The 20,282-nt window shown below is 39.1% G+C and overlaps 1 protein-coding gene across 2 annotated transcripts in view; it reads right to left on the bottom strand.

Annotated features, from left to right (window-relative positions):
• The window catches only part of PAK3 (p21 (RAC1) activated kinase 3), a 314,354-nt gene that overhangs the window by 89,936 nt on the left and 204,136 nt on the right, over positions 1–20,282 (bottom strand). For both annotated transcript variants that reach the window (XM_069211402.1, XM_069211392.1), the window contains one exon: positions 7,448–7,511. In XM_069211402.1, coding sequence (XP_069067503.1) covers positions 7,448–7,511 — 64 coding nt within the window. The remainder of the gene's footprint in view (positions 1–7,447; positions 7,512–20,282) is intronic.

Consider the following 20,282-nt stretch of genomic DNA (forward strand, 5'->3'; position numbering starts at 1 on the left):
AATAATCTGGGTAATGCAACAACTTGACTCGCACTCTAACAACTTTGAAGACATGAGGGCATTAACATATGACTTTTCTATACAGCATTTTTAGAACAGTGCTTGAACTCACTAAGCACATTCCGCATCTCACTCGCATTACATATATTGCATTTTCTATTCACATTATCAGTATTTCAGGACAGTCACTTAGCAATTAGACTTAATGAGTTTGCGATACTGATGTACACAATTAAACCCTTTTATTAGATGCACAAAATAAACATTATAATATCAATGCTAATATAGCCTTTTAGCCCGCTGCCAAAGGATACACCTTTTGTTAAAGTCCCAGTGTCCAAGTTATGGGCCAGAGCCACAGGAAAAGCCTGTACCAAGAGGGTTTTTAAAAACCGGTACAGCCTGAGGCAGAAGGGCTATAAGACCATTAGAAGATTACACCCACTAAGAGTAGAATATTCTGAATTAAAAAGGGAGAAACATGTAGACAAACATTAGACTGTTGGAGCTATGGACTTAAACCAACTATTATAAGCCCAGAGCTACTTCAGTGGAGCTTTAAACATTCCAGTGTTCTATTAAATGTCATAACATACAGGTGTGGGACATATACACCTGTACTGCTCGTATATCAAGCTTTAAGTGTAAGAGTTGTGGCAGTGCTCTTGTAGATGTAGTGTTCATAGTTAGTAGAGTGTTTTACTGTGTTGAGAACTATGCTCTTAGGTATTCACTTTACAATAGGATCACATGGTGTGTGTGTGGGTATATATATACAATTTCCTAATCGATAACAATTTGACCTATGATATGGATCTATTAATTAATCTCTTCAGATTCCTTTTAGAATATATTAATTTATAGGACTATGACTAATTTAATGAATTATGATGATGAATATCCATTTATTTATTTATTCCACGTTGAAATCGCTTTTACCTGTATTTTATTTTGTATTTTTAGAATTGACTGAATTTACTCTATTTATTTGTCATCATTTGTCATCTATTTATAGCCTGTATATGAAGTGGATGTATTGCAATCAATTGGCAGTACATATATTTATATATTTATATTATTAATTAATTACATTTATATACCAGGCTTTTAAAATTAAAACTAAAATCAAAATCAAAATTAAAATTATTAGGTATAAGTGGGCAATGTGTGGACATCAAGAGTAAAAGGAAAAAGGAAAAATGAAAATTGAAAAAGAGAAAGAGAGAAAAAAATAGCATACATGGGATTTGTTTTGTATTCAAGAATTGTAGACTGTGATTACAATTAATTAATTTTTTAGTGTTCACAGGTGACCAGACTATATTTGTGATAATGTATTATAATATGAGAGAAATATATAATGTCACATTTTTAGTTCATAGTTTATTTCAAAACATGCACAGGATTAGGAGTTTCTCATTTTTAAGTTAAAATTGTGACGTTATAAAATGGCCGCTCCATTTGCACTTCTCTTGAGCTATGCAATGAACATCAAAGAAGGACTATATGGTTTAAATAGTTGAGTGTAAAATGTCTGCCAATGTCCTGTTGAAGGCTTCGGCTGAAACGCGTAGACATTTGGTTGGGACAGCGTGTGTGTCTTTTGAATGGTGGGCACATTGTTGATCTTTTTTTTGTACTTTTTGTACCAACTTTTGCTGGTGTGATTTACCTGCAATCTAATCTTTTTTCAATAAATAGCAGCCGATGAATTTATCGATAATAAGTGTTTTTTTGAGTATTTTACCAGCTGGTATTGAATGATGTGCAGCCCTTGGTGTGCGATTTAAATACACCATTTTTCTGGATATTTTTGTTCCGCGTTATGTCTGGTTCGCGGTAGGGCTAGCACGCCGCTTGGAGTGCGCGTGATACAACGTTACCAGACTTGCTTTCAAAGGAGGATTCTTCACGCTGCACCGCGTCGTTTGGATACATTGTAGCTCCCCCGTAGAGATTGCTGTTGCCATCGTAGCAAATCTTTCCCCCTTGGAGGTAAGGAGGATTGGTGCCGGGGGTAGCCGAGATTCATTCATTGGATGTATTACGACGCTCGACTCGGATAGACTAGTATAGTCGTACATCCGAATCATTCATTTGAACTGTGTCATATTGCACAGATTTTTTCTGTGTAACCAGCGCTGCGAAATACGAACCACTAACGTACATCGGCGTGCTTTGTGTTTCTTTGAATTTTTCACACACGCTGTCCGTATAGTAACGGTCCGGCATTTGAGTTTGGTGGAACTATTTATTTTTGTTTTGGATTCTAATTTTTGAATGAAGCGTTTGATTTTTTCTTTCTTCTTCGTTTTTCTATCTGGAACTCTGTATTGGGACTGATTCTGAATAGACGACAGTTTTTTCACATATTTTCACACTGGTAACCTGGTACAATTTTTTGGACTCATTTTATCAGTTTTTGAATTGTTTAATGCATCATTGCGAATCGGAAAGCCCTGTGGGAACAAGCTGCCACTACTCTATTTGATAATGTTTCTGGAACCTCAATGCCTTCGGACTGATCTACACGCACAGCAACCACCATTATTTCTGAACTAGAAAAGGCAAGAATCTTAGAATTAAAAAAATGGTGGGAAATGACCTCATTGACCAAATATATACAAAATGGTCGTGTGCCACGAGGTCTCAGAATTCTAATATTGCCTACCCTGGGTGATATAGATCCTGATCTTCTAGAACAATGGAGAGCGCATACATCTGAATGCTCAGTTAAATTGATGGACACTTTGATTATTCAATCAAAACGTCGTATGGAAGAACAAACCCATAAAATTGAACTTCTTACTAAAGAACTAGAAAAAATGGGTACCTCCTCAGAAATACAACAATTGTTAATGAAGATGGAAGAACGTATAACTAAAAAAGAGGATGAAATCAAGCTCCGCAAGGCCTCTAAATTCAATAGAGACAAGAAAGATTATGAAATAGGTAGAATTTATACATTTGCTCGTAAATATAATACACTTAGAGCACAAGACAAAGTTATGATGATGGCCAGTCCTAATATAACAACTAATACAGCATAAGACAGCTCGGATTTGAGCTCATCAGCTGACGAAGCTTCTGCTAATAAACTGGATTTTCACGGGGAAATGAGACTACTACGATCAATCACGCCACAATCAAACAGAAGTCGAGGACGAAGTCGAGGAGGTTCAAGACGCGGAGGGGGAAGAGGCAGAAATCACAAATATCAAGACTAGAGAGGACCTTTCGATCTGACAATTCCAATATCATTGTAAATATCTCTAAAGTACAGCTCACCTGTAATCAGGAGCGAATTCTAAATTTAGGATTACGTTTTTGTCCTGATAATCATTGGGATTATGTTGACACCAGAATAGAACTGTATAAATATACACGTAAATTGCGGCTGTTGAAATATTTTTCCAAGACAACACAGGCCACTACATCTTGTTCCAACATTAATGTAGACACTTTATCTGGTTTTCATGTCAATGAAGCGCCTGATTTAGTAGAAATTGGCAGGTTGGGTTGTTTGGATGATGTTAGCAATGATATAGGTGAAGACAATAACACTTTGACTGATATGGGATTTGTTACTAATAAGACCGTTGCCAGTAGGCTTAAGCCCTCCAGCAGATTTAATCCCCAATTACCGACTGGTAATATGATTGATTTGTTCTATGAATTGGTAGTTGATGACGTTGATCGGTTTCGGAATGATTGGAAAAGGGTTAAAATGAAAAAAGCCCAAAGAGTGAATTTCTCAGCCTCAGATTGGAAAGATCTAAATGAGCTTAAATCCAATAACACAATTATCATCAAACCCTCCGATAAAGGTGGGAATATTGTTATTATGGATATTAATAGCTATATGAAGGAGGCTAATCATCAACTTTCCAATAAACAACATTATCAAAAACTAACTACTAATCCCACTAATGAATATCAAACCATCTACTGGGAGATGCTTGATAGCTGGCACACTAAAGGGCTAATTGACCAAAATGAATATCTTTATCTCAAAGTTTTGTTTCCTAGAATCCCTTGTATTTACTTTCTACCAAAGATTCATAAAAATACAAAACATCCTCCTGGTCGACCTATAGTGAGTATGAACTCATCCCTATTAGAAAATACCTCCCGTTTCTTGGACCTTTTCTTATGTCCTTTTGTCACCGAATTGCCGTCTTATCTTCGAGACACCAATGACTTTCTTGCTAAGATTCACAATGTTCCATGGCAACCCAACTATCTATTGGTAACCATGGATGTGACTGCATTATACACTTCCATCAAGCATGAATTTGGCATTCAAGCATGTTGTCACTTCTTGGGCACTCGTAAAATTGAATTTCTTCAACATACTAACATGCTAATTAGCATGTTAAGATTTTGCCTCACCCACAACGCCTTTCTATTTGACAATCAACATTACTTGCAGAAACAAGGGACTGCAATGGGAGCTTCATTTGCTCCCACGTACGCCAACCTTTACATGGGCTGGTGGGAAAAGGAGATAGCTTGGTCTGACTCTAATGGTAAATACATGGAACAAGTGATACTATGGGTCAGATATATTGATGATCTCTTTCTTATCTGGGATGGTGACGAGATTTCTCTCAAACAATATGTTGATATCTTGAACAACAATGAGCTGAACATTCACTTAGACTTGAAATATAGTGCACAAACTATAGAATTTCTTGATGTCCAGATCTCTATTGAAAAAGATGTCTTACAGACAACCATTTTTCGTAAACCAACAGCCTGTAATTCAATCTTGCATGGCAATAGTGGTCATCCAAAAGCTTTGAAATGGAGTATTCCATATAGTCAATTTTTACGTGCTCGTAGAATCTGTTCTAATGATGATTGCTTCAAGACTGAAATCATGACGATGACACAGAGATTTTTAGAGAGAGGATATCCTTTGAAGATCCTTAAAGATGCATACTTGAGGGTCTTGAATATGTCTCGAGAAAAATTGCTTTTCAAGCCTGATAATATTCATAATCAAGATCACAATAAGGTATCATCACCTAGACTGTTCTTAGAGTTTAATTCTCAACATTTGCATTTAAATAATATCATATAGAAAAATTGGCATGTTTTGAGACATGATTCTGCCATCAAGGACAGTATAGGTCCACATCCATGTATCACATATCGCAAAACTCAATCTTTGGGTAACCATCTTACCAGAAGTCTATTTCAGAGTCCCAAAACTAATATGTCATGGTTGGCTAAAAAAAGCTTGGGCTTTTGGAAATGTGGACATTGTAAATCATGTTTGTATGCACAGAATACTCAGACATACACCACGTTCGAAGGAAAAATTTGTGACATAACTGAACGTATCACATGCGAAACTGAATACGTTGTATATGTCATTGAATGTGGGTGTCGCAAAAAATATGTGGGCAGTACCATTCATAAACTGAAAGTCAGGTTCCTGCAACATCTCAGAGCCATTAAGAATCATGATCCATCTTATCCTTTAGCTAAACACTTTTGGGATGTACATGAAGGTAACTGTAGTTCCCTAGCATTTTATGGTGTTAAAACCATTGCGGCCCATCCCCGAGGAGGCAATAGAATTGCACATTTGAGACAAATGGAGTCCAAAACTATTTTACTTTTAGGTACAGAACACCCTGGGGGTCACAACTTGGACGCAGAGCTTCATGTACATCTGTAAGTTTTTAGATTTTCCCATACCGATATATACACATTTTTTAACATTTTCTCACACATAGATTTTGTCCAATAGAAAACATGAAATGAAATTGATGACTTTTTTAGAATATTGTGTTTTGTTAGGATCCTTACTGATTGATTTTATCATTATTGTTATTATTATTATTATTAGCATGTTGCCGGATTGAAACTTAGTGTATTTTGGTAATAATTTTTTATTAATAATTTATTCACTTTTAGGGTGTTATACTCATCTATTTTATTCCTATACTGTTGCATAGGTCCTTGGGGAGGATAGCGGCGCACATATACATTCTCCTGTTGCTGAATTTGTGGGGTTTATTTACAATTTCCTAATCGATAACAATTTGACCTATGATATGGATCTATTAATTAATCTCTTCAGATTCCTTTTAGAATATATTAATTTATAGGACTATGACTAATTTAATGAATTATGATGATGAATATCCATTTATTTATTTATTCCACGTTGAAATCGCTTTTACCTGTATTTTATTTTGTATTTTTAGAATTGACTGAATTTACTCTATTTATTTGTCATCATTTGTCATCTATTTATAGCCTGTATATGAAGTGGATGTATTGCAATCAATTGGCAGTACATATATTTATATATTTATATTATTAATTAATTACATTTATATACCAGGCTTTTAAAATTAAAACTAAAATCAAAATCAAAATTAAAATTATTAGGTATAAGTGGGCAATGTGTGGACATCAAGAGTAAAAGGAAAAAGGAAAAATGAAAATTGAAAAAGAGAAAGAGAGAAAAATATAGCATACATGGGATTTGTTTTGTATTCAAGAATTGTAGACTGTGATTACAATTAATTAATTTTTTAGTGTTCACAGGTGACCAGACTATATTTGTGATAATGTATTATAATATGAGAGAAATATATAATGTCACATTTTTAGTTCATAGTTTATTTCAAAACATGCACAGGATTAGGAGTTTCTCATTTTTAAGTTAAAATTGTGACGTTATAAAATGGCCGCTCCATTTGCACTTCTCTTGAGCTATGCAATGAACATCAAAGAAGGACTATATGGTTTAAATAGTTGAGTGTAAAATGTCTGCCAATGTCCTGTTGAAGGCTTCGGCTGAAACGCGTAGACATTTGGTTGGGACAGCGTGTGTGTCTTTTGAATGGTGGGCACATTGTCGATCTTTTTTTTGTGCTTTTTGTACCAACTTTTGCTGGTGTGATTTACCTGCAATCTAATCTTTTTTCAATAAATAGCAGCCGATGAATTTATCGATAATAAGTGTTTTTTTGAGTATTTTACCAGCTGGTATTGAATGATGTGCAGCCCTTGGTGTGCGATTTAAATACACCATTTTTCTGGATATATATATATATATATATATAGTGCGTGAACATGAAGTTCACAGCTTGTGTGTACAAACTTCACTTCTGAATCTACTTAAACTTTGGAATTTTGGAGAGGGGGTGGGATGATATGGTGGGAGAAACATCAAGGTTTAACATCACTATAATATATTTAATGAGTGTGCTACACAGGCGTGCCACAACAGAAAGGTAGCATCTTTAGCATGGAAAAACATAAAAACGTGTGCCTCAAGTATTTCTTCCTTTTAGGTCTGTCTGCTTGAGTAACTTTCACTGTTTCGTGATCAACATCACGCATTCTAAAAACAGATAAAAAGTAAAACTACAGATAAATTATCAATTAACCACAATAAAATGTCTAAGCCTTTTGTACTTACCCCTGACCAATTTTTTCAAATCTTGTGTATTTCTTCTTAGGGTCTCCAACACTGACAATACTTCCTGCAGAAATTAAGTTAAAGCATGTTTAAGCTACAACATGATAAAATGCAAAACAGCTCACCAAAAATGTGTGTTGTATATTAGTCACAATGAAATTCATTGGTTTATAGAATTATGGTGGTTGAACTTAATTAAAACAAAACATTTAGGGTGAGTGGAACACATTTCCAAAGGTTGGATGTTTTCCTTCTATAATGAGTCAGGCTGTGCTGAGGTGTTTAAACTGAGCGGAGTTGTTTAGGAAGGTTAGCCGATGGGGTAACAGCTCATTTGCTGTTTTTCTTGTGCCTAGCGTGACTGACTAGTAAGATGGTGCAAGAAAACATCTGATCTGATATCTTACTGTACAAAGGAGCCACTAGCATGATTTTATTTAACCTTTATCAAACTGTGTCCATCTTTGTACAAAAACATTGCTTCTATTAAAAAGTAAAAACTAGCTTCCTCTTCATCTGGACAAATTACTCATAGACACTCCTTTAGCTATCATGGTGGATGCATCACTAGGTTTAAGGGTCTTCATAAGGAGATGCCCAGTATTTTCTATGGATTTCATGAGGAATTTCTTAAGCCTGCCATTGCAGAACTCAAAAAGAATTTGACATATTTTGATTATATTTTGGTGTCTAGTAGATAAATCAACTAATTACGACCTTGGCAGATGGGATACTCTGTCACAAATGAGACGGATATCCTGCCCGCCGTTCTACAAGTTTTATAGGATATAATGGAACTTGTAATACAGCATCAAGGTCGTAATCAGGCCCAACATTTCCATCACTTGGCTGGCTCTCTGAACACACCTTTCGCTTTCTGTTAGTTTTTTCAACATTTTCCTCTTTTGCCACATTAGGGCACAAACCCCATGTTCATCACAGGTATGCATAAGTCGCTACTTTTTTATCTTGAGGGAACATATTAGCATTTTGTTTTTTGCACCATCATGAAAGAAGCAAAGGAAAATGTGTTTTTACTTCGGTTTGCTGACAAAGTAGCCCCATCAAGATACAGACAGTAACTCTTTGTCAGAAAAACAAACAAGAAACATTTCTTAGCAACACAGGAAAATGTTCTTATAGAAAGTGGCTTTATGGAGCCATCAACTTTGTTGGCCTAACAACTCTCGTGGATTCTGGATTCACTGGATAATGTGATGCTAGGTTATAGAATCTGGCCCATCGAACAATAAACCCAATCCCAACCACAGACCTGCTTCTGTGTAGTCTTTAATAATCTTACTGAGACGTGAACGATTAGCAAGGACAGCAGAGTTTTAAAATGTGAGGCAACAGATTAACTTTCAAACATTGTCCCTTGATTCAATGTCCATTCCCTGAAAGAAACGAGAAACACCTAGTAAAATCTTAATATTTACTCACTGTACAATTACTCATGTGATTTCAGTAAACGTCTGACTTGGGGAAATTCAAAATAATCCTCAAGGCTACTCATGGCCATCTGTGTAACTTGTACATTTCTAAGAATATTTATTCCCCAGTAAATTTACTACCGTGGAATGTATGCGGGTATATCTTAAAAATAGTGCATCAACTGATTATACTTTTGTGATTTCACATGAAAAATTATTTTCCTGGTGGGCAGGCCTTTCCTCTACAACTCTGTGAAAAACAGCAATGTTTGAAAGTATTTCCTCCCCCATTTCTACACTTTTTTCCCATCTTTTTGGGGAGTAATTCTGCATTCACCGGTGAGGTGTAGGTAACATTCGAAATATTTGTCAAAACCCAGAAAGTTAAGATGCTGTTCATTCTCTAACTTCCGAAAGAGTGTCACCCTAATGCTGCAGAGATGTCATATTGGCAGGGTTTATTGGTGTTAAGTTTGATCAGCAGTCATACACGTCTTCAGATCCTGTTATTGATCAGAGTCTGAGATGAATACCACAGGTATGTTTTTTGCACCTAACCTGAACAAAGATAAGGAAAAAAGTTAAAAACCAGCTACGGGGTAATTAAGATGGTGGTGTCTAAAGCAACTAATAGAAAGCAGTGGAACTCTCGTGGAACTCGGATTACAACCCTAAAACCTCCTGACTGTCAAAAATGGTGGCTTTTGATGTGAACAACCACCAAAAAAAAACTTCCAGTGCCAATAGGTTTGACACTCTACACTCAACTAATCAATAACAATGCCTGTTGTAGTTCAAACAAATGATTACTTTGTGCGGGTAGTGAAAGAGTACAATAGGTAATTACAAGTGGAATGACAGAGCGCCCCCTTCAGATGTAAAACAGTCCCTCATTCATTCCAGTGTAGAAGGGAGGACACACAACAGCTACTACTAGGAATGTGAAGGTAAGATGCTGGCAGATCGTTTGTGCTGACACTGTGTGTAATAGCAGAGGCACTTTGACCCTTGATTTTATGAAATTTAAAATAACACCCAGTTATGAGGGACCAATCAATAAGATTTAACCTCCCCCTCCCACCCCCCAAAAAAAACTGATTTTACAATTTAGATACCTGGTTCTCCCTATTAGGGCATTCTGTGTAAAGTGGGCTAGTGGAAAGTAACAGTACGGACTGCCCAGTGTGCAGGGGCTCTTCCGAAACTATAGTACGCTTTCTCTTTTTCAGCCTTGCAAATAACCCCCAGCGGAGGAAGTGGTTATTGCCACTATGCAGGATTTTGGGTATGAGGAGGCACTTGCAGGCCCTTAGAACCTTAAGGACTGATCCTTCAAGGTTGATGGTTTTCGCTGTTGCATGATACCTCCAGGCGGCCTGGATTTGGCAATCCAAGTGCATTCGTACTCTTGTTGATAAGCCCACCTCGGATGAGTGCTTTCTGTATATTTAACTGGGCTTTTATCTAACTTTGAATATAGCTATTTTATATGATTTTTCTATTCCACATTTCTAACTCAGATGCACTGTCCCTTTATATGGATTTTCCATTGTTTTCCTACGTATACAAATGTATCTATGAGATTTTGGAAGTTAGAAAAGCCATTTTATTTCCTTGTGCAAAATGAGTTTTAAAGTTTTTCTTGATAATCCTGTATAAAGAACATGGGACATTAGTCCTGCTTGAGAGGGGCGATCATTGTAATGCCTATGGATGTGTGGGATCAAAATGTGCAATATTTGCTCTGAGGAAAGCCTGTATTTTCACTTTTTATGATCTGTGTTGACTGAAGTAAAGCTTTGAAAGTAAGTGAGGGTATAATGCTCATGTGGGTTTAGCCACTATGTAATTTATAACAGCTCAAGCCAATTGAGAACTGTTTCTGAACCAAAGTCGCCAAGCCAAGGGATGAAGAGGCCTGAACCATAGCCACTTGGACTATCACTGGAATGCAATACGTTTTCCCGCAAGCACCGGTAATGGTCAATCTTAAAAAAATATATAATAATGAATAAAAAAGAAGGAAGGATAGTTATGGATGAACATGTATCCTACGCCAGATAATTGCCTCCTAAAATCCATCAGCTTATTCACACACAAAACTATTCACAAGCTACTAACCTTGGAAGATGCTTATTAAACAGACCACAAGTGCATTCCCTATGCACCGCTGCATGCCGGCTCTACCCTGCACGCACCCCCCCCCAATCCCATCTACAGCGCTCTATTGCTTCATAGCTTTGGCTGGCACTTACATATACAGAGGCAACTTAATATTAAAACATGTACAGGGTATATGTGCATCAGAACTAGGAGTTCAGAGAGTGAAGCTTTCCCAGTTGTTCCCTGGTCCCTAACCCCACATTAACATAAATTTCAGATGGTGTCCAGGACAATACAGATTTACAACCACTGAGTGAGAAGTTGCCTAGGAGCTCATGGGAGAGTGTGCAGCATCTGTCACGAAGGCACGAAGCCCTTAAACGGAAATGTTATATTTCTATATTCAATACACCCAGTTTACCAGATGGTTCTGAATAACTCTGCAAGCCAGGGAAACGGTGACCCTTTCATTTCTGCCCTCTACTCTATTTTGGTATGTCTACACAGGAAAAACCAATTATATTACATTTCTCGCCTTTTCACAGTGCCTTTGAGAGAACTCAGGCCCCTTTATAGCACCGCAGGGATAATTAAAATAACGTGTTTCCAATGGCAACCAGTTGCAAATTAAAAATCTGCTCACTGTTGTCTGCTGTTTACATTTAGCAGCGCTCTCTGATCAGGCCTCAGACCAAGAGTTCAACAATTCAAGTGGCAGAGTCTCGCACCGCGGTGTGCGGGTGCGCGACCCGGAAATGGAAAGACGGAGATGCTGTAATGATCATTCTGAGGGAACACGCTCTCCGAATCGGCAACACTCTCCTGACAGAGAAGAGCTAATCAGTCTCCCTGACTATATTTATAAACCTATAAAACAAATTAAATATTCTTTTGAGGGTCTCATTATGCGGTTAGTCTTGAGTGCCAGACAACAAACAGCTCTGCATGCATGTTTTTTTAATTTGAATTTATTTTTGCTATTTTATTATTTTATATAGTGCAGACATGGCCCAAAGGCATCAGAGCACTTTACAACAGTGGCAGGATGCATGGGTTACAGGAGTTTGTTACAGTAGTTAAAATCGGGCATCTACATTTGTAGATGCGTGCAAAACCACAAGACAATTACAGCAGTTGGTCAAAGGGTGTACAGTTAAAGTATCTAATTAGATGGAGGGGCACATAATGAAGGTAGTTCAGATCCTGCTGGAGAGAGAACTAGATTACGGTCTGGAGTGATTAATAAAGGTCTCTGTCAAATAGGAGGAGCTTGAGGTGCTTTCTGAAGGTGACTAGGCAGGTGGTTAATGCAAAAACAACAAGGTGATGGATGAAATGCTTGAAATAATCTTAGCCACTGGCAATCGCTCGGGCCACATCCCAATCCATCATTTTTATGCCCACCATGCCATCCCAGTTTGGACCCAGCCACATGCAAATCAGTTTTAACTCTGCTCCCCATGGGAACAATCCTGCCCAAACTGACAGACCAGGTCCTCCAGGGACCAGAAACAAGCATCCTGGAGCCTCCTGGTATCACCCGTCATCATCCAGGATGCTTGTCATATGTCTGGGTCCATACTGGAATGGCTTGGCAAAGGAAAAAAGCGATGGATTTAGGACCAGCTCTGTGACTGGTGGTGAATGTTTGATTTATTCAGCATTCCCTCCATCAACTGATCTTTTTGAAATTGTCGCCCTAAGTGGGAAGGGCATGCCTCGACAAGGGCCCCATGCTCACTTTGCCACCGGATTCAAGCTAGCCTGGCTGATGTGGGGTGATATCCCGAAAGCGGTCCTAGGATGCTTTTTGCTGGTCCAGGGAGGAACTGGCCTGGCAGGTTGCAATGGACTGTTCCCATGGAGAGCAGGATCAAGACTGATTTGATAATGGCTGGGTCCAAACTGGAAAGGTGCGGCAAGCAAAAAAAAGAAACAATGGATTTAGGCCCAGGTCAGTCACTGGGGGTGAATGTTTGATTTGTTCAGCATTCTGTCCATCATCTGTTCTTTTTGCAATAGGCAGGTGGTTAGGCAGAGGAAAGGAGGCATAGTTTTCCAGATTCTTGTGGTACTATCAGAGAATGACTGGCTTATGTATCATATACTGACAACACAGTTAAACAAGCACTGGCAAAGGCAATAGGTCTCACCTTTGGGACCTACTGGCTTTGCTAAAGGTGTTTAGCCACAATGTCGACGATGCACTGCAGTGTAATTAAAGTATTAAAAAAAAAAGATAATTTGACGCAACTGCCCCCATTTATTTGGACAGGTAGGGAGGAAAGGAAGCTACAGAGGGGATGTAAACATGGAACATGGAAGGGGAAGCAAAAGCAATGGAGCAGAGTACTGGAGGGGGAACAAAAGCAACACAAGGCTTTGGGAAAGCATTCTTGAGGGTATGAGTAAGGGAAGACATGGGGGAAGCAAACAGGCTTGAGAAGGATGGGGAGAAGCAGTCACACAACAGAGCAACACTGAGTTTAGAAGGAGAGCCATGCACAAGCTAGACACCTGGAAAACACGCACTGTAATGGAGTGCTTCACGCAAAAGAAAAAAGTAGTGCCTGAAAAGCAAGCAGTGGGTTGGGTACAGTCATGTAATGCAATGTGGAACATTCTCTCAGAATGTTGGAATGTCCTGTTGTGCTAAAGTTCCAGCCACAGGATCCTCAGTATCTTTAGCAAAAATGGGAAAGATTACACCACCACCACTATTTCTAGCCGTGTCAGGAACTCCTCTACTAATTTGAAAAAAATGTTGAGATGCTTTTGAAGTGTGTTTATAAGACACTTATGGCGACACTCACATCCAAAAAGAAAATAAACACTCACCATAGAAACAGCCAATAAAAGAGATGGGAAGAAGCAATGCACCATGGGAGGAAAAACAAGCATTTACAATGCAACGGGTCTCGCGTTTGCTCATGTTAGAGCTGATCGCGTTGTAAACTCCTAACCCGACTTTTCACCTATCGGGCAACAGTGCATTTATGTACATAACCCGAAAAAGTTAAATTAACTATGTAAAGCGCTCGACTTCTTCCAAGCGAGATCGCGCTCGTAAATTAGAGAAAATGAAGTCCACGAGCCCGATGGAAAACAGCGAGCCTCGCCTGTTTTCTGTACTTGGTCGCTGCGCTCGAGGAGGGCTAGCCACCGGAAAAGGCATAAGGAAAGCGTGCCTTCGACTAATGAAAGCAAGCAGATTTTATTAGGCAAGCCCACGAACCAATAAAAAACACTGACGTGAAGTTGACAGGGCTCCGAGCCCTTTTCTAAATACAAAAGCGTCTCGCTGCGATACGCATGCGCAAGCAACGCAGGCTCGCCCCTAGAAAAACACAAGACTGACAAGCAGGGGCACGAATACAAAACAGGCAGATGAGAAGGGCAAGTAAAGCAAATCAGTGGTAAGCAATGAACAGGCTCCAAGCCCCTCTACGTCCTTGGTAAGCCACAGCGTGCCTCACAACAGGCAGCATATGCACTGTCTAATAGGCTCTAACTAAAAATGGACCCGAATTTCTAGCTAAGCTCAACAGCTGAAGATGGAGATAGGAGGTATTGCAGTAATGCTAATATTTTCATGTTAGTGCACTGTTCTGCGGTATATGGAAAATTAGCTCATTGAAACCTCACAGACATCAAATAACCAGTATACATTTATCATGTTTCAAAAATAAGCATGGATAAATACCAACAAAGTCCGAAAAAATATGGAGAAATACATAAGCAAATGTCTAAAAATAAATAAAGTGGAAACGCAAGTCTTGTGCTTTTAACAGAGCAGGGTTGTAAAAATATGATGATGTCTGGAATTCCAGGCCTTTCTCTGCCCCAGCATTCCCAGCTGTGTACAGTCAGGCGCATTGAATAGTCAAGACTAGTGTGCCCAAAGTACAGCTAGTGGAGAGTCCTATTATACCACAATACGACCAGACTATTTTGGACATCTGGCCTATGGTCTTCAAAAGGTTGATATGGCTATGTTCCAAAGGCTGTCATCAGCACAGTGTGTCCTCTGTAGGCTCAAGAACAGCAGCATTATCTACCTCAGCAGGAACACAGACATTGTTGTCAGAGGAGGATAAGAGGTGCGCAAATAAACAATGAGTTTTTGTTTTGTTTTTTGCAGACATGATGGGCTGGAATAATGGATAGTTGTGCAATTCTTGATAACAGTTCAAATCGTGTTTATTGTGAAATGGGAAGCCATGTTACTGGTCTGAAAGTTAGTGAAATGCATTTCAAGTCTTAAAGGCAGTGACTAGTCTGCATCTTAAGCAAATAAGCATGTAAATACATCAAGAATATGGTAAAATGCCACAATGGGATGCTTAAATATAGATAAACTAAAGGCCATGAATACATCTCAACTGAGTATTCCGAACAACCAGTCGTATGATCAGGATTATCGGAAAGAGGGTAGACCTTTACATTTTCAGCTGTAGTTACCCTCCACATGTTGACTTCACAAGTGGGAAGCACACAAAAAACAAAATAATGAAGGTGGCTGGGTGGAAAACTCTTTGGAGCCCCCTCCAAATTAAAAACTGTACAGTAAAACAGAAACAGAGGGATCGGTGTAAATATTACAATAATAATGAAATTAATCATAAAAATCCTGGAGCCTTAGAGCCTTTGCTAAGATCCTTAGAGTATGTGCCTTGGAACTAATGATATAATATAATCTGGAGATACTGATTCAAATAAGAAAGATTTTTACGGCAGAACAAAAGGTAACTTGGAAACAGCGGACCAATACTTTGAAGGCCTACCCTACTAAAATGATCCCCATCTCCAAGCAACCTGTAGTGAGAACTACTGAACCTTCATGAGAATAGATCTTTCGGGTCAAGGTCTGTGTGGGGTAGGCCGAGCATAGGGGTAAACATCCAACAAGGTAATTCAAAGAGTGAATGGTAATTATAAATGAGCCAAGCGAGTAATGGAACAGCCTGTTTTCAAGGAACAAATTAAAGAATATGAACCATAGGTTAAATATTTTTGTTTTAGCAAGGCTAATACAACCAACCAGCGTTTAATCAGACATTAGCCAATCACTTTTGTAATCTTAAAATTGTCATTCACAAGAAATAATTCAAACAGAAATTAAGAATGACTGCAAATATCCCTTCAATCTCCTAAAACTCAGCTGAGAAACTGGGAGGCAGTAAGGTAACAGTGTTTCTGGAATTTCACAACAGAAGATGGACTAAAAGAACGACTGCTGGACTCCTGATGAAACTTCTGATTTCTGTTAGTACAGGATCATTGGAAGCCCACACTTTCAAGGCACTATATAACACTGGCCCAGCATACCTTAACAATCACATCTGCTTTCACAAACCTTCCAGACACCTCTGTTCACCCGGACTCCTATTTGTACAAATCACATACACACGGAAAACCAGATACAGCTGCTGAACCGTCTCCTATCTGGCTCTTGAAGTGTGGAGCACCCAGCCTCCACGTATAAGAGCTTCCTTCTCACTTCTTGAATTCTGCAGGATGCTGAAGGTCTGGCCTTTCCCTTCAGGCCCTAGAAGTGACTAGACCCACATCTGCTCAGTGCCAGGATGCCCCCCGGGTGATAGTGCGCTGTACAAATCCGCATGACATAACATGCCAAAGAATGATAAAGTACATAAAAAGGTGACGGGAAAGGACTTGACTCATAACTGCGCCATTGTACATTAATAAATTGTAATGTGATTTTTTTTGTTTCGTGTTCATGGGCATACAATCAATATTCCTGCAGTAAACTGAGTCTATAAAAAGTATTTCCTAGTTCATATTAGCAGGCAGCGAATGTCTGAGATTACTCATACTAGCTAAACTTGGTACACGAAAATATTAGCTATGGTACTCCACTTATTGTAGGACAAATTGATGTAAATCTAGAGGCTGATGCAAAGTAACCAAATATATTGAGACCTGAGCCCCAGGGGTATAGTGATATTTGTTCAAGGAAAAAATTAGAGAGCAAGTATAAACTACTACACACCTAAACAAGCTAAACAAATTTGATGAGTAAGCAAAAAGGAGAAAATATGCTACGTATACAAATGGCCATGACATAATATACTATCATATATGCAAATCACTAGGAGTTGAGAGATTTCTTATAAGAAATATTAAAGTAAAAAGGAGAACTAATGGTTTCATTGCTGACAGTTAACATCAGATTTTTGCTTACTGCAAAAGTAAGGGCTTTCTAAGACATGGGTTCATATATTATATAACCATAATTTTCTACAATAAAGAAATGTTGTAATGGTCATTATAATAATGGATACACTGCCTGTCCTTACAAAAGCATAACTTTACTAATAAATTAGAGACAGGCATACAACCAGAACACCCTCGTAACACACTGCTAGTAATCTAACAAGCGACAAAACACAACAATAGGAATTACATCACAAATTGCATTCAGAATGACATGCGCTAGAGCGGGAATACTCCCTGCGTGGTAAACAGGCAGGCTACCCTGCCACGAGTGACCAACAGCATGAAAACTGCTAACCTGACTTTTGTTTTTGACTTTATAGTGTGGACATTATTCTGTGTCAGTGAGAATGCAGTCTACTGACCCAATTTATCATAAAGTTCTTCAGAACCTTTCCATGTGTACATCAAGTGTGTGTGTGCCACATGTATGTTTGTCTCACTGTGGGTTGTATGAATCTGACTAATGGAGCGAATTGGATCCACTATGGATGCCGGTGGTTTAGCATAGTACAATATTGAGAATAAGGATAGCTTCCCCAGAGAGTAGAAGTTTATTGCCTGCATTCCTGTAACTAGAGGTTGGAGACCCAGGCAATGAAGTGAGGATGATGGAGACCGGGCTCGCTTTAGAAATCCCACAACGTCCTTGTTAATAAAAGGCTATTGACTAGTACTTTCTGAAGCCTGCCACTTGGCAGATTGTAGGATCGAGAAATGGGACTGCAGTTTCTTATTCGGGGTGAGAGTTTTTAGGCTGAGTCTGCCCTTTTGCATGTGTCTGATTACTGCTTCAGGAAGGTGATGACAGCCAGGCACAGAAAACTCACACTTTATTGTGCCCATGTCTTCAATAGTCCTGCTTTGAACCAGCCGTTGCTGCCTGAGGTAAGAACAATTATTCTGCACAAAGACTGTGCGGAGAGTAGCCTGAAAATAACATGTGAACCAACTCAAACTGGTTGTGAAGTCTGAGACAATGGATCCACTGCCATTGTTTGGAAACTGTGTATGAAAGTGGGATCCAAGCTACCTCACTTTGTTGCAAGCCCATGTCCTGCATGACCACGAAGGTGAGTCCATCCCAGAATACTCTGAGAACTGATGTGTGAAAAAAGGATCGTGCCTGAATCACAACCAGTCGCCTAGAGGTGAGAGGACATCACCTGAAGTCTGCTCCTGGATGGAGAAGCTCAGGGAGTGCCATAGTGCATAGAAGCCTGCCTGCCTGCCTGCTAAGAGAGGGAAGGAAAGTTCTTGGCCCTGCAGAAGGACAGATTGTCCAGGAGGAGAAGGTTGGCCAGTACCTAGGGTGTGGGATATCCAGAAGAGCTAAGCCGGTCCTAACCTTAAGTCTGCAGTGTGCCCCAGTCTCCATCTGCAACTTCCACTGTAAGCTCTGTAAAGAGGTATCCAGCAAGTTGTCACTATCAAGCTCAGCATTCTCAACAACAACCTCAAGGGGATAATGCTGCTGCTGCATCTGAAAGTGGCCACCTGAGCAGAGATGCTGCACTGGCCTCCATGGTCGCTACTGCTGAAGGCATGCATCCACATGCATTGGCCTACATGGCTGCAACTGCCAAAGAGGAGTATCAGACTGCACTGGCTCCAGGGCTGCAACTGTCAAAGATGAAAACTTGCATTTGTTGGTCGGAAGACCATTACCACCAAAAAGCCCATGGAGCTTGCTCCATGGTACTGCTCAGTGCCCAACAATCATGGTCTAGCACCCCATCGAGAAATCTTAAGTGTGAAGATGCTCATCTCACAAGCAGTGAATGGAACTCACCAGAGTTGCTCAGCAGGTAACATGGCACTGTGCCTGCATGAACTGAGAGACTTTGGCAGAACGTGAGCAGAGGAAAACTGGTTCAGCTAGCGCTAACCTTTACCAACACAAACAAGTTGGGACAAAAAAAAACTTCAACTATCCTGCAGGTCAATCTTTGCGGACATCGCTAGTGATCCGCAATCCTGCCTAACATGCGTTTCTACACATCTCTGCATGTACCACACATGGTGGGTGTACAAGTTTTCAAATATGGACTTGTCTGGGAATTTTATGGTGAGGATATGTCAACTTTCCACCTATGAGTGATAGGTTGTTTTATTGGAACTCATTTTTAGTGTTAGTGTCATTCTCCTCTTTCTCAAATAGTAAAAATACCTTAATGGTGCTGATGCAATGCAGTGTTTTTCATCTCTTGGGGCAACAGAAGTTAAATTTGAGTTTTAGTTGCATGAATTGCCTTGAAAGTGCAAAGTTTTCCTTTGTCTAGCAATTATTCAAAATACCCTGAAATTGGTATAGTCAACACATCTAGTCTCAGCACCTACAATATTTTAATTAATGTGCCTGGAGTGTTTTTCTATCAATGTTTTTAGTCTTTCAGAGGGTGTTGCACTTGACAATAGCATAGGCTACACCTATGATTATTGGAATTGACCAATTTGCCCCATTACATAAATTAAATAAGAGAAAGGTATGGGGAGACTGTATAAACACACTTATAGAATAGCAAACTGGAACACCAGAAAACTAGAAAAAAGTTGTTGACACTATTATATCTGGGTGGATACAGAGACCATAATTGCCTGATCACGGTAGGAGAGAATCAAGGAAAGTAGGAAGCCCACCAAAGGGGTTGGTGGTGCAGCTGCAAAATTTAGAGATCTAGACGTGTATTCATCAAATATTAATGTGTGTAATAAAATATTAATAAGTATGCAAATGTATTAATCAGAGTGTTAGCAAGTGGCTATTTTTACTGGTAGCCGAAACCACATTTATATAATCAAGTTATTTGCTTATGTTAATTGCAGTCACTCGACTGCCATTTTCTTTCTAAAAGGTAGCCTAACTATGACGAGGCCCAAGCCACTCAAATTGTCTCTTTATGAAATGCACTAGAAGTCTCATGTATTCTTTCCCTGCAAGTGCCTTAGCACTATTCGTTAATTAGAAAATAGCCCTTTGTTTATGCTGACCAACTGTTTGATTAGGTAACCTTAACAGAAACCTGGGCACGACATGTGTGGGGACCGGAGAAATCCTCCTT

This window comes from Pleurodeles waltl, chromosome 2_1 (genome assembly GCF_031143425.1).
Source record: "Pleurodeles waltl isolate 20211129_DDA chromosome 2_1, aPleWal1.hap1.20221129, whole genome shotgun sequence".
Classification (NCBI taxonomy): domain Eukaryota; kingdom Metazoa; phylum Chordata; class Amphibia; order Caudata; family Salamandridae; genus Pleurodeles; species Pleurodeles waltl.